Source organism: Phaenicophaeus curvirostris, chromosome 1 (assembly GCF_032191515.1).
Source record: "Phaenicophaeus curvirostris isolate KB17595 chromosome 1, BPBGC_Pcur_1.0, whole genome shotgun sequence".
NCBI classification, from domain to species: Eukaryota; Metazoa; Chordata; class Aves; order Cuculiformes; family Cuculidae; genus Phaenicophaeus; species Phaenicophaeus curvirostris.
In genome coordinates this window covers 4,460,280-4,474,876 of record NC_091392.1, presented here as the reverse complement: position 1 = coordinate 4,474,876, position 14,597 = coordinate 4,460,280, and the positions used below count along the sequence as shown (strand labels likewise).

Genomic DNA, 14,597 nt, shown 5'->3' with positions numbered 1-14,597 from the left:
GAAGCCTGGAGAGACTGGTGGAGGCCCAGGCAGAGATGAGGATTGCACAGAGGGAGTGGCTGTCCTGCATGAGCACAGACCATCCACAGAGGGGATTTTCTGTCTGGCAGCCAGCAAGGATGCCTTCCAGAGAGGCCCTTGACAGCAAAGCACAGGTCCACCTGGAAAGCCAGCTTGTGCACCTGCTCGCCATCATCTTGAAGGGGGGATCTTGCTCACCTGGAGTTTGGCAGCTCCCAGTTCTGCTGGTACTGATGGGCACCTGCTAGAGCAGAAGCCAAAACCCAGCCACCTGATTGAGAGCCAGCGGTGGGGCTGCTGCTTGTGCTCTTGGCAGCAGTGTTCAAAGCCTTGCCTGGAGCCCTTGACATTGCAGGACTTCCTCTGTAAGATCCCATCCATGCTCCTGGAGGCAGAGCTCTGCAAGTGGACGAGCGCCCTGCAGAAGAGCTGCCAGCAGGAGAGTTTGGCAGCATTGCAAGGGTAAGTGTGGCGAGCCACCTGTCTGCTCCACAGGGACTGGCAGAGGCCAGGACTTGCTGAGAGAGTGACAGCCTCCTTGCAAAAGCTGTGTTTTCTGCCAGACACCTCTTGTTGCTGTGGGCTGGGGTTGGGGGGGGAAAGTGGCACAGAAAAGCAGTTATCACCTTGGGGCTCTTCCTGAAGGCATTAGAGGGGGCTCCACAAAGTGATTCTTGCCAGAAGGGCAGGCAGGTGGGGAGGGAGGTGGCCATGTCTCAGCAAAGGCAATTCCTCTGCTGTAGACCAGGTGTGGCCGGGGAGACTTCCCTCAGGTGGGAAGCCCAGAACTTATATCCTGTGCCTGCTCTGCAGCATTTGTGGTAATGTAGTCATTAGGGGAAATTAGTATATTTGTATATATTTTATTATTTTCTTATTAACAGTATTTTCCTTATTATTGTTTTATTAAAGCTGTTTTAGTTCCCAACTCAAAAGTCTTTTTCTCCCATTTCTCTTTTCCCTGGGAGAGGTGAGGGAATTGGGATGACAACTGCTCACATTTTAGCTGCCAATCAAGCTTGGGTGAGATCAGCCTGGGTGACTGGTGTTGACAACGTAGACTTTATTTTGTTCCTCCTCCCACAGGGTGCCCAGCAAGTGGCTGAAGGCAAATTGTGTGCTCGTCAAGAGCTTACTGTCCCTGCTCCAAAACATCAGCAGAAACGTGTCCACCAACAGGTTTACTGCCGGCAACCTGGCTGTCTGCATGCGGCCCAATCTGCTCAGCCCACCCAAGGAGCGCGCACTCTCCAGGATGTCCTCCTGAAAAGCCAGAGATCTCAGGGATGGGCAATGAGGAAATCCAAGAAGGCAAGAAGAATGAGGAGCCCAGGTGTGCAGCAGACTCTGCTGTCTGTCTTTCAAAGCTCTGAACAGTGCTCTGAGTATAGGGAGGTTTTCTGAGGTGTAGACACAGCCCCAGATAGGAAGCATGCAGCTGCCTTTGGGAGAACAGGTATGTCAGGAGAAATACAGCATTCCAGCATTGATGAAGTATTGTGTTTTGCCTTCAAGTCTGTTTTTTTAGCAAGGAACAGTGAGGGATGCTGCTTTTGGGTTTTGGAAAGGACCACATCACAGCTCCCCAGGGGTCCCTGCCAAGCCTACTGCCTGGCAAAGGGACACCACGCATTTCTGCCAACTTGCTGTGCTCAGAGGGCATTGCACGTATTGAGAAGGGGCCAAAGCAACACCACAGTCACTGCCAGGAAGGATTCTCTCTCCCATGTCAAGAACAACCTTAGCGTCATTGGCCTTTGCAGAGAATGGAGGACAAAGCCACGCCTGTTCCTGCCTTCAGTTTCATCAGCACTTTCTGAATCTGTCCTCGTAGATGCCAGTTCACGTTTGCTGCTTGGACTCCCTAGATGAGCTCCAACACCTGGGCTTTGATGGGGATGATGTAGCCCCAGCACCAGCTTGGTGGAAACGAGGGGCACCCATGCCCTTCTGCTCTGGCTGGTGGATTTTGCTTGCACGCTGCCCAGCTGGAGCAGCCCTGCACCACATTCAGAGTCATCCCAGCCCTTGCAGGAGGCCTCACTGGCTCACCTGCTCCATGAGCAAATGCCAACCACATCTTCCCTGGTGGGGAGCTAGCATGTGAACTTCCAATTCTGAGAAACACCTTATGCATGGCGATGTGTATCATGTGAGAAGGACATGAGGGACAGCATGTTCCATGCTATAAAACTCTCCAGGTTTTATGTACAACTACCCATTCTCGGCAGAGAGATGCTGAACCAACTGCCTTGTTACAAGAAGGGAGCACCCATTGCTGGTCTTTGGTCAGTGCAAGCTCTTGTATGCAGCACACAATACTCTTATAATCCTTGGCCAAACATGATTAACTTACAATTTCCATGAGGTTAATATCTCCAGATCAGCTACATCAAAAATTCTTTTCTTCTTCTGCAGATCAGTCCTCTCTGGACCGATGCAAACATCCCCTTTCTGTCAGTCATAACTGGGGTTTTAAAACCAGCTTTTCCCAAAGCTCCAAATACTTAAATAGCCTCAATCATTTTGAGCCCTGTAAGATGTCGAGTGGGGTCAAGCTCCTTTCAGAAGGAGAAATAGGAGTGCCGGCTGCAACAGGGGCAAGAAATTGTACAGCTGATCTGCAGGTCTTGCAGTCATTTTGCAGGAGTTAGCAGATCATGGCAATGCAGGTGCAACTCTCCTAGCTGGCATGGGAAGTGTTCCAGAGGCAATGCCATCTTTTCTTCATGGGCAAAGGCTCACTTGATACCCTCAGGAATTGTGTATTGTGAACATTGCCATTTTGAATTTGTAATTAAATTGCTGATTTGGTTATTAATCAACTAATGACTGAGTGTTAATAGAAATTATGTATTTCAGGTGATCGGCCTCAATAAATTCAAAATTGCTGCTAAATCAAAGTATCATAAAATTCCATCTGTGACAAATGGGCATAGTCGGCAGGATCTAAATGAGGATTCACAGCAAATTGGCACTTTTACAAGTGTTTCCCCTACACATAGGTAGGAAAGGGAAGAAGACAAAGACATGATTTAAAAGAAGTTTTAAACAAAACCAGAATTATGCTTAAAAGAATTCCAGGCTCAAGATTGTGAAGTGGGAATTGCACAGATCAGGGACTTCTACACTACTGCAACATCCAGCGGCTGGTTTTAATTTCCACATTTTAGTACTCCTGGGATATCCAGTTGTGTGAATAACAGCATTAGAACCATAACTCCTTACAAGTCATTAGAAGTGTATTTTAAATACTTAACAAATCAGCTCCAAGACAGTCCCTTTCTTGTTTCCCCAAGTCCCACTTCAGGCGGTGATGCTACTACTGCATTTATCCAACATCTCCATGTCCACATAGAGGCAGCCAACGAAGCTGCAGGGTATCAATAATCCATCACTTCACTAAACCAACAAGCAACCCCTAAGGAAACCCATTAGCTCAAGCTCAGCGTTAAACTGTGTTTTCCAGACCGGCTGATGTGAATCCAGCTCCCCCCAACAGCAGCCTGAGCACATGGGAGGCGGGCAATGCCTGTCCTGCTCTCACGCTCACTGATTGCTTTGAAGCTCAAGGCTGCTTCCATTCCCTCCAGATTGTTTCTGCAATCCCCCTTCCCATTTCCATCACCTGTGTTACTGAGCCCTTGTTCTGTACCAAACCTGGAGGGGCAGCTTTCTACTTCTGTGGTTGTTCTGCACCACCGTTTCTTTCTTACACTTCTGCTATGCCCTGTTTTAAGTTTATCCCTCACCTTTCCATCATGCCCAGTGAGGGACGAGAACTGCTGTTTAACTGTATTTTATAGCATGCATATATATATATATTTAAGTGCACACATAAGCAGTGTGCATTCTAAATGAATGCTGAAATGGCTCATGCAGCCAAACCAGTTCCTTTTAGAACATTTAGAAACAGCAGTAACATGGTTAGAGAATTCTAGAATGATTTGGGTTGGAAGGGAATTTAAAGATCAGCCAGTTCCAATACCCCTGCCATGGGCAGGGACACATCCCACTGCATCAGGTTGCTCAAACCCCCATCCAACCTAACTTGAACACCTCCAGGGCTGGGGCATCTACAACTTCTCTGGGCAACCTGGGCCAGTGCCTCACCACCCTCACAGGAAAAAACAATTTTTCCTAATATCTGATCTAAATCTCCCTTCTTTCAACTTAAAAGTATTACCCCATATCCTATCCCTGAACTCCCTGATAGAGAGCCCCTCCCCAGCTTCCCTGCAGGCCCCCTTTAAGTACTGGAGGGCTGCAGTAAGGTATCCCTGGAGCCTTCTCCAGGCTAAACAAGCCCAGCTTTCTCAGCTTCTCCTTGCATGGGAGGTGCTCCAGCCATCTGATCATCTTTGTGGCCTCCTCTGGACTCACTCCAACAGATTCATGTCCTTTCTGCGCTGAGGACGCCATAGCTGAATGCAGGGTGCTCCAGGGGGTCTCACTAGAGCAGAGTAGAGGGGGAGAATCCTCTCTCTCAACCTGTTTGTCACACTTGTGATGCAGCCTAGGACACAGGCTTTCTGGGCTGCAAGTACACACTGCCAGCTCATGTTGAGCTTCTCATTCACCAACATTCCCGAGTCCTTCTCCTCGCAGCTGCTCTCAATCCATTCTCCACCCAGCCTGTATTTGTGCTTGGGATTGACCTGACCCAGGTGCAGGACCTCGCACTTGGCCTCGTTGAACACCATGAGGTTCAACATGGTATTCAAATAAGATAGACATCAGTGTTATGACTGGACAATGCAGAAAGGTTACACCAGTCTCCTCCTTCAGCGCACAATACAATGTACGTAACAAACCAACGGCTTCCAAACACAAGGTGAAGACAATCTCTTCCACTCCTCAAAAGAAACACCTGCTTACATGTTTTTGCATACATTACAAATGTAAAGCATGGCTTTTAAAAAGATGATATTTCAAAGCATACACAAGTCAAGCCCAGGTATTTAGCCACCAAGAGCATTTGCTCCACAGACAGCCAAAAGCATTTTGTTTCATGTAGGTGGTTTATTGTAAGAAGTTACAGATTTCTGTGGCTTTACCACTTCACAAAATAACAGAGCGGTCTTGTTTACACAGACACAGGCAGGTTAAACCATATGCTCAGAAGAGCTCTTCTTCACCTGCAAGAAAAATAAAAGAAAATTAAAATCCTTTTAATGAGCAGAAGTATTCGAATTGGAGGAGAAAAGTTTTAAATAAAAAAATAACTAATATTCCTTCCCACCACCACCTCTTTATCAAGTCTGTTTTTCCTTGAAGTTTTAAATTTTGAATATGCTTATGTCGCTACAGAAATCCTCTTAGGTACAATGACTTACATGCAGCACTTTAACTCATTGCATAAGGTCAGGGCACTATAAAAAAATTAAAATAGTATCTGCAAACAAATCCAGTAACACAGAAAAAAGCCCAATGTGGCTGTGTGCTATCCTGGACGTATTCTGCTGAAAATTATTGACACTGAAGACCTTTTCATTCAGACAGTTTCAAATGAGCAATAGGCTGTACCCTAGCTCTTTGGGAAGAGCAGTTTGTCTGACCCACAACAGAGTTCCAACTTTCTCGTTTGACTTCAAAACTCAGTCAGTTAATTTTAAAACACAATCTAGTTTCTATTTCATAACTTTACCTCTTGGATTGGCTGAACCGCTTTTTCCGATTAATCCCTGGTTATGGTATTATGAGAAAAAACAGAACAAGCAGGTTAGGAAGCAACTCATGCAAATTCAGGCAAAACAATGCATGTATTTTTGACCACAAATGTATTGTGAGGAGCACAATACAACAGGTAACTGCTATATCACAGCTATTCCAGCCATTTGTAAACACACAGGATATTGACACATGTATTTGCGTCCACGTATAGCACAGATTGGCAGCTGTTAGATGCAAAACATTAACTGCACGCAGTTGCAAACTGTGGTCTAAGCCCACACATTTGTAACCTGCTATGCACACCTTCGTAAAACTGCTTTTGCAAGGAAAGAAGCAAAACCCTGAACTTCATACAATCAGAATCAACAGACTGGAACCCCTCCTTCCACCCCCAAACTCTCTGCTCTGAACATCACTACAGGCCAATTGAGCCAAAAGCAGTTCAGTCACCTGAGTTGCTCTCTCCCATCCAAAACCACCGAGCTCTTTGAGCAGACAAAGTAGGAAAACCCAGGTAGAAAGGAGGAGTGGGGAAATCCACTCAAAAGCCAAAAAGGAGGAAAAACACTGCCTGTTCAGGCAAGGATATGTGTTGAGGCTAAAGATCTATTTTACCAGCTTTTTAACTTTATCTGGCCACAAAAGACTGCCAAACTTCACACTTGTTAGAACTGTGCAAGCTGTAAAACCTGGGCGTCACACCACAGACTGTCTTCCCTTTGTTTTTAGGGCCTACATACCCTAACCTCCCATGTTAACCTGACGGAGGCAGGACACACAAGCATTACACAACTTTGCAACAACTCCTATTTCATATTTGTTCAGGTACTCACAGAGCAGCAGCACCGGAGATGATCTCAATAAGCTCCTTGGTAATGACGGCTTGACGGGTACGGTTGAATGTCAAGGTCAATTTGTCAATCATCTCAGCTAGAAAAAAATTAAGATGGGAATTTAAACACATAAGTATTCAAATACAGATCAAAAGAAGCTGTGTGAACTGTGTCAAATAGTCTTGTAAATCCACACAAATGATCAAGGCGGCTGACTGTACTTTGTGTTTTTCCCATACATATAACTTCTCAGAGACAATCCAGACAATTCAATAATTTGGCTTGAGGCATCTGAGGTAAAACACCTGACGAAGAGTTGACAGACCAGTAAATACCATGGTATGACGTAGCTTATTTTAAAACACAAGCATGCATTATTTGCTTTTAAATTACTTTTCACTCACAATTAACTACACTGGTATTTCCTTCAAGTTCCTGTTGTTCTGGCAAAGGGAGCCAGATTGCTTTGAAATAATATTTTTTCATTTTTCATTTTTTAAACACAGAAGATATCACTTCTTTCTCTCAAGACAAGGCAGTCAGCAGAGCCTCACCTACAGCTCCAGGTAGCCCAACTGCACATCGGCCTCACTCAGTCACCAGCATCTTTTATGCAACATTGCCTTCTGAGGACTGAAGTCTTGTCACCATGCCACATAACAATGATGAGCTCATTATCCCACTAATACCAATTGCATACTTCACACTATGCTCAGTTTGGACACCTTCCAGGGAATACTTGTCTATTCTCAACTTGCTACATGACAGCTGGTGAAGTATTTAACCACTGTTTCAGTTTCTCCGCTTTTAAATTGGTGCAGTACTAATTACATTGGGCTCACAAGTAGGTACAGGTTTATAAAAAACTCTAGAAATCCTCAGACCTGCCACATGAGAAGAGCATGAAGAATATTTGCCTATTACAAGATTAGTTTAGTATTTCATATTCTTATTGAAGTATCTGTGATTTCACTTTCAGTTACCCAGTCTTGCTTCCCATATATGTGACTGCAATCCCTCTTTATCAGGGACTAAATAAGGTTCGCAGGTCCAGAAAAGAATTTTGGAAGAACTGGCTCAACAAAACAAACTTAAAATGGAATTAAGAGAGAAATCAGCTCATTTCTTATAACTTTGGAAACAGAATTATGCAAAGGGAGGTCAGTACTTTCATGCTAAGCCGCTTAAGTCCAGGGAAGGCCACAGTGTAGACTTACAAGCATTTTTGCTAGCATTGTCCATAGCGGTCATCCTAGCACTCTGCTCGCTCGTGGTGGATTCTTTCAGTGAGTAGTACAAAATATTTGCTAGTGTAAATTCCTGGTAGTTTCTCAGCACATCAGCATCAATATCATCATAGATACTCAGGCTTTCTGTAAAATATAAGAGTGGACTTAAGAGTAATGCAAGACATCACTTCTAGCAAAACAATACAATGCCACGTGAAAAACTACTAGGGAAGCCTATGTCTCTACTTAAAGCATTGCGGAGGGATTTTCTCCAAGTCCTACACGTACTTTCATAACAAAATTTTAAATAGCAGAGAGATAAAGAATTTTTTGTGTGTTTTAGTTCAATCTGACATTAGGGAAGTCAGATTCTGACCAAAGCCAAATACATCATTGCTGTATTATGTTTAGTTTTCCTGTACATTGCTGCAAAACCATTATGAGTAATACAAAATTACTCAGCACCCAGGCTGTTCAGTGCTGAAAACAAAAGAACTTAAAGAGTTTTGAATATAATTAGTTCTTACTTAGGAATATCTAAACAAAATTAGAACAACATTTCTTCTTAAAAGTTCTTGCCCAACAGCACCTTGGACTGCCATACTAAAACATAGTGAGATGAACGCAGTGAGATGAACGCAGTGAGATGTTTTAGTACCATATTCCTGTGTTCAGAATAATTCTGTGATTTATCACTTCACTTAAATGATGGTTTCTACTTCACTACTTACCTGCACCAGCAACTGTTTCAAGGGAGAAGATCGGTTTTTCATCGGTCTTGTAGGAAATGACAGACCTGCATAAAATGTGTAACATTAGAATTATATAATCATTAAGGTTGGAAAAGACCTCTAAGGTCATCCGGTCCAACACCACCGTGCCTACTAAATCATGTCCCAGAGTGCCATGCCTACACATTTTTTTAACACTGCCAGGGAAGGTGACTTCCACTTCCACCACTTCCTTGGGCAGCCTCTTCCAATGCTTCACCACTCTTCCAGTAAAGAAATTTTTCCTAATATCGAAACTGAACCTCCCCGGCACAGCTTGAGACCATTTTCTCCTGTCCTATCACTTGTTACTTGGCAGAAGAGACCAACACCTGCCTCACTACAACCTCCTTTCAGGTACTTGTAGGGGATGAGGTCTCCCCTCAAATTGAAGAGGGTTTAAAATCAAATTAGAGCACACAACTTGTGGCCTTCTAATTCCACAAAGTTTTCCTGTAAACCTGATGAACAGATCTCAGCTACCACATGGATATAATGACATGCTGACGAAATACAACAGCACCCACTGTATAGGTAAAGAGATAATTCCAATCCCAGCTATTAAAAAAACGCCCAACAGCTCTTTACACATAATAAAACACACTTCTCGAGAAATAAAGTAAAGGTGACAATTCATCACAGTCAGTTTTCACATAACCTCATCGGGCCAACGTGCTGTTTGAAGCCTTCTACACACGTATTTTTCCAGTGCAGTTTCATCTCAATCTTACCTGAATCGATTGTAGATGACAGAGCCTTCATCAAATTCATACCCAGAGTTTAACAGCTCTGAGGCAATAATAGAAGCATCTCCAAAGCTCGGAGGTCTCCGTCCCACTTCTTTGAATGTCAGCAGGAAGTAATTGCCATGTGTCCTGCAGTAATAGTGAATCTGTGTTAGAACCAAGAGGATGCTCCAACATAAAACGATGTGGCAAGCAAGACTGATTTACGATTCTGAATTAGTCTGAGAGAAACTTTCCTTATTTTTTCAGTTAAATTATTATGATAGCTTCAATAATAAAGACATATGTGTAACAGCACTTGTGTTATTAGCTTTCAGATTTTTATTTCATAAATATAATGGTCCTGTGCAGCAGTTTCATGAACATCCAGATGATCAATCCCCACTTTCAGCACAGCTGCAGATTTTTTGTTTCATAGCAACTTGAATTTAGCACAGTTCCATTAAATGCCATTGCCTGGGAACACCACACAGCTTCCTAAGCCATCTTGAAGTTTCTACCACAGAAACCAAACAAAGCCACCAAAACAAACCATTCTCCTATTTACCTCTGAAGGAGGCCTCTGATCTTGTCACCTACTCCAACCACCATAACTTCCTTCCCAGCATTTGTGAGGTTGGTAATTTCATTCTTCAAGGTTTTAGCAATAGATGTGTGGATAGCACCACAAAGACCTCGGTCAGAGGACACGCCGATAAGGAGGTGCTTCTTCTTGTCCTCAGGTGCCTTTATTTCTGCCTTCTCATAGAGAGCTAAAAAAGAAAAAGGATAAGTTATTCAAGGGCGCCAGAAAGCAAGGTCATATGAAAACACCTGACTTATTCTAGCTAATATAATTTCTCAAGGGCTTCCAAATCACAGCCAGATGATTTTTATCTCCCTCACAATCATTCAAGTTTGCATGTTATCTGACCAGAGGGGACAAAGAAACAATTCAAGGCCAGCCATATGTCTGCATCAGATATCACACAATCAGTGTCACAGAATCACAGACGACTTGGGTTGGAAGTGACCTTAAAGATCATCCAGTTCCAACTCCCCCTGCCATGGGCAGGGATGCCTCCCACTAGATCAGCTTGCTCAAAAAGCATAATCCAACCCGGCCATGAACACCTCCAGGTATAAAGCATCCACAACTTCTCTGGGCAACCTGTTCCAGTGTCTCACCACCCCCACAGGAAAACATTTCTTCCTAATAGCTAATCTAAACCTACCTGAGTAGTGACTTTAAGTTCAATGTGCAAGTCTAGTGTCACAGGCGCATATGCAGCCCAAAGGTCCCCAAGGACGTTTGGCAGCAGCTGTAGATGCTACAGAGTTTGGATACAGTTCCATTGACAGACAGAAGCAGGGCAAAAATTCTGAGTTATGGTGCTTTTATGACTAACAAAAACAACCACAAAAAGTTCAAAAAGTAATCAGAAATCATAATGAATTTCACATCAGAACTCTAAAATATCACTTTCCAAAAAGCATTGATAAGGAATACTCGGGGTGGCTTACAGATGGACATTCTTTTGGGAAAAACCTATCAAAAGGTTAAAAAAGCCTTGGTACTTTATTACCACCATGAAAGCCTTCCTTTTCTGTTCCCACATCACAAGAGTCTTGCCTCACCCAGTGCTCCTGTTCCATAGATCCTTGCAGGCTTCAGCTCCCTCTCAGCTCTTGCATATTTCGCTGCAGAAACCATCTTCATGGACTTGGTAATTTTCTGGATGTTCTTGATGGACTTCAAGCGCCTGGTAACTATAAGAGTAACGGTTGAAGGTCATGGACTGTACCAGGCATAATGACATCAAAATCAAGCAGTAAAATGCTAGCAACCACCCTCCCAAAACGTTTTGTCAAGCTCCTCAAAGAAAACAAACAACGTACAAATAAACCCCATAAAGGATATGTCCTTAGTATTTACAGTAAAAAAGCAGTAACAGTAGCAATCTGACCCAAATTAATCTTTACAACAGCTATGTTTTTTCTGCCAGACATAACATTTATCTAACAGTTAGCCCAACTATTTACTATTTCCTCCCCTGTCCACATGTTTCACAAATCTATCATTTGAGGTATATGATTTGAGTATAATGTCATCTTTTCCTAGATGACAAGGGGAGGAAAAAAAAAAAAGACCCCACGCCATAAAGAGACAAAATAAACTACCTCCTCTGTTTAGATTGTGGTAAAACAAGATTAATAAAAATAGTGATGCAAAAAGAAAACAAAACAGGTGTTTGTACAGACAAGTGCAATTCCAAGACAATATCCCTGAATAGGAACCTATCAGGAATGGCTTGAAAAAGCATTATCAAAGAAAAACCACTCAATCAATGTTTTTTCCTCCAATGTTGGATAAATGCACAGGGAAGTAAACATAACAGAAAATAAACTCATTCTGAAAGGTGAGCAAAATATCTGGCCTAGCACATACATTAAAGTAATTTTTAACTGTGTTTGAGTAAAACCATACATTTACTGAAATGACATCTGAATTAGCACTGAAACCATTTTAAGCAATGCCTTTTCTAAAGGATATGCTTAATACAAGAAGTGCTGGTGGCTGATATATCAATGTGATGGTTCATCACATCAGTTTATCCAACAGAGGCTAACCAAAATTACTTTTTAACACATGGCTTTCCTGCAACACCTTCACTCTCTCAAAATCAAACGAAAACAGCACTTACTGTCTTTTAGAGTCGCCATATTCCTGACTTGGCCCCTGAAAATGAACACAGGAGAAATTAAGACAGTTCACTAGTTCTCCTGCAAACCAATACCTGTCCAGGTCCCTTCCAGAGAAATGCTCTTTTTGAAAAAGCATCTGTGGTAGGGACAAGTCAGTCTAAACTATGCCTTGTATGCATACCCTCCACCCTTCCCCTTGCATCCTACACCATTTAATCTATTTATCCACTGCCTTGGATATAATAGCACAATGTAAAGAAAGGGTCACACAGCAAGGAACAAATTTCAGAAGGCAAGAGACTACACCATGCCCTAAGAAGGGCAGAGCCTTCTGCACAGCCTGTCACCTCCGAAGCTGTCCTCTTAGGCTTAGGGGAGACCTTATTAACATGTACCAGTACATAAAGGGTGCCTACCAAGAGGATAGACTCCCTTTTTTAGAGGAGTCACACAGAAAAGAGAAGGGGTAACAAGTATAAGTTGCTCCTGGGGAGATTCTAATGGGATTCCAGAAGAAAAGCGTTCTCCAGGCTGAACCCTATCTCTCTCAGCCCTTTCATCATCTTTGTGGCCCTCCTCTGGATCCATTCCAACAGTTCCATATCGTTTTTATGTTGGAATTTCCAGAACTGGACACAATACTCCACATGAGGTCTCACCAGAGCAGGGTAAAGGGGTAGAATCACCTCCCTTGATCTACTGATCAGGCTTCTTTTGATGCGGCCCAGGATACAGTTCGCCTTCCAGGCTGCGAGCACACATTGCCAGTTCATGTCAAGCTTCTCATCAATAAGCACCCTTAAGTCCTATTCCGCAGGGCTTCTCTCAGTCACATCATCCAACCATCCTGTTTTGAACCTGTAACTGCCCTGACTCAGGTGTAGGAGCTTGCACTTGGCCTTGTTGAACCTCCTGAGGTTCTCACAGGCCCACTTCTCCAGCTTGTCCAGGTCTCTCTGGATGACATCCCATCCTTCTGGTGTAGCAACTGCACCACTCAGCTTGGTGTCAACTGCAAACTTGCTGAGGATGCACATGATCTCACTGTCCATATCATTGATGAAGATATCAAACAACACTGGTCCCAGTATGGACCCCTGAGGGACATCACCTGTCGCAGATCTCCATCTGGACACCAAGCCACTGACTGAACCTGATCATCCAACCAATTCCTTAGCCACTGAACAGCCCACCCATCAAATCCCTATCTCTGCAATTCGGAGAGAAGGATGTTGTGGGGAACCATGTCAAAGGCTTTGCAGAAGTCCAGATAGATTACATTCATTGCTTTTCCCACGTCACAGAATTATAGAATGAATCATAGAATGGTTTGGGTAGGAAGGAACCCTAAATGCACTTCGTATCCCACTGCCATGGGTAGGGATGCCTCCCACTAGACCAGGTTGCTCAAAGCCCCATTCACCCCGGCCTCCAGGGAGGGCATATCCACAACTTCCCTAGGCAACCTGTGCCAGTGCCTCACCACTCTCATGGTGAAGAAATTCTTCCTTATGTCTAGTCTAAATTTGCCCCTTTCCAGTTTATACCCATTGCTCGTAGCCCTATCACTACAAGCCTTTGTGAAAAGTCCCTCCCCAGCTTTCTTGCCAGCCCCTTTCAGGTACTGGAAGGTCACTATAAGACCTCCTTGATTCGTTTTGGAATTTTAGAAAGCAAGCATCATTTATCAGGCCTGGGTAATACATGGGAGTGATATCCATCAATTATGTGCAGTGAGACAAAAGCTGATTACAGAATAGATTTCCTAATTACATGGCCATGACTATCGTGATACTTTCTGAGGACAAATTTTAATGTTATTATCAACTTCACAACAGTCAAAACTCTTGTTGATTTGGAGCTGGCTCCAGCTCTTTGCTTGACTTTGCATTTGAGATAGTGAGAGACTCCAAACAGAGGTGATTACAGAAGATACATCTGTTCTGCACAGCTCATAGTTAACACAAGACACGATGTTCTCCGAAGAATGAACAGTGTCTGGAAAAACACTGTCTGAAAGAAAACATGCTATCAGACGGACATTATATCTAACTATCAATAAACTCAATTTCTTAGATCAGACTTAACTCTGTTTTAGCTTATACCAAAATCACTCCACTCTTTGTAACAGTAATAATTCTTGTATCACCTTGAGGTCCGTTCCACCCTAGTAATCTGTAATTCTATGATTCTTTTTGCCCCTACCACTCACCCCTACCTGACCACCCTGCCCTACCCTTGCCTTGCCTTCCCCCTCTCGCCTTCCACACACCCGTGCCTGACAGAACAGAGCCCCTGGCAGCTGCCTCCCCTCACCTTCACGCTCCCCCAGCCACACCAGAGCCCTCAGCGCCTCAGGGCAGGGCCCGGCCGTGCGGCGGCCGCGCCACAGCCACAAAGCGACCCCGCCGCTCTCTTCCCCCCACATCCGGGACGCACCCCCGCCATCCCCACAGGGCCCTTCCCGTTCCTGCGGCCCCCCAGCCGTTACCATTGCGGCTGGTAAAGCGCGACGGCGGTGGCTCCCCGGGCCAACATGGCGGCACCTCCCCCGCAGCCCCGCTGAAGGTCAGAGCTCCCGCCCCGCCAGGAGGCGGGAACTACCGCCGGCGCGCGGGCACTTCCGCCAGGGAGTGGGCG

At 44.3% G+C, this 14,597-nt stretch overlaps 1 protein-coding gene across 3 annotated transcripts; it reads right to left on the bottom strand.

The window, feature by feature from the left end:
- Window positions 1-5,023: 5,023 nt before the first annotated feature.
- ATP5F1C (ATP synthase F1 subunit gamma) lies at window positions 5,024-14,572 on the bottom strand. 3 transcript variants are annotated; one of them, XM_069867585.1, is made up of 10 exons: window positions 14,449-14,572; window positions 11,957-11,991; window positions 10,890-11,021; window positions 9,820-10,024; window positions 9,258-9,401; window positions 8,488-8,552; window positions 7,745-7,900; window positions 6,528-6,624; window positions 5,669-5,705; window positions 5,024-5,159 (listed from the first exon to the last, which is right to left on the bottom strand). In XM_069867585.1, the coding sequence occupies exons 1-9, from the start codon at window positions 14,493-14,495 to the stop codon at window positions 5,699-5,701; spliced, it is 888 nt and encodes a 295-aa protein (XP_069723686.1). In that variant the 5' UTR covers window positions 14,496-14,572; the 3' UTR covers window positions 5,024-5,159; window positions 5,669-5,698. The 3 variants fall into 3 exon arrangements, with proteins under 3 accessions (XP_069723686.1, XP_069723764.1, XP_069723838.1); XM_069867663.1 differs by lacking the exon at window positions 5,669-5,705; XM_069867737.1 differs by lacking the exons at window positions 5,024-5,159; window positions 5,669-5,705 and having other exon boundaries at window positions 6,524-6,624.
- Window positions 14,573-14,597: the final 25 nt, after the last annotated feature.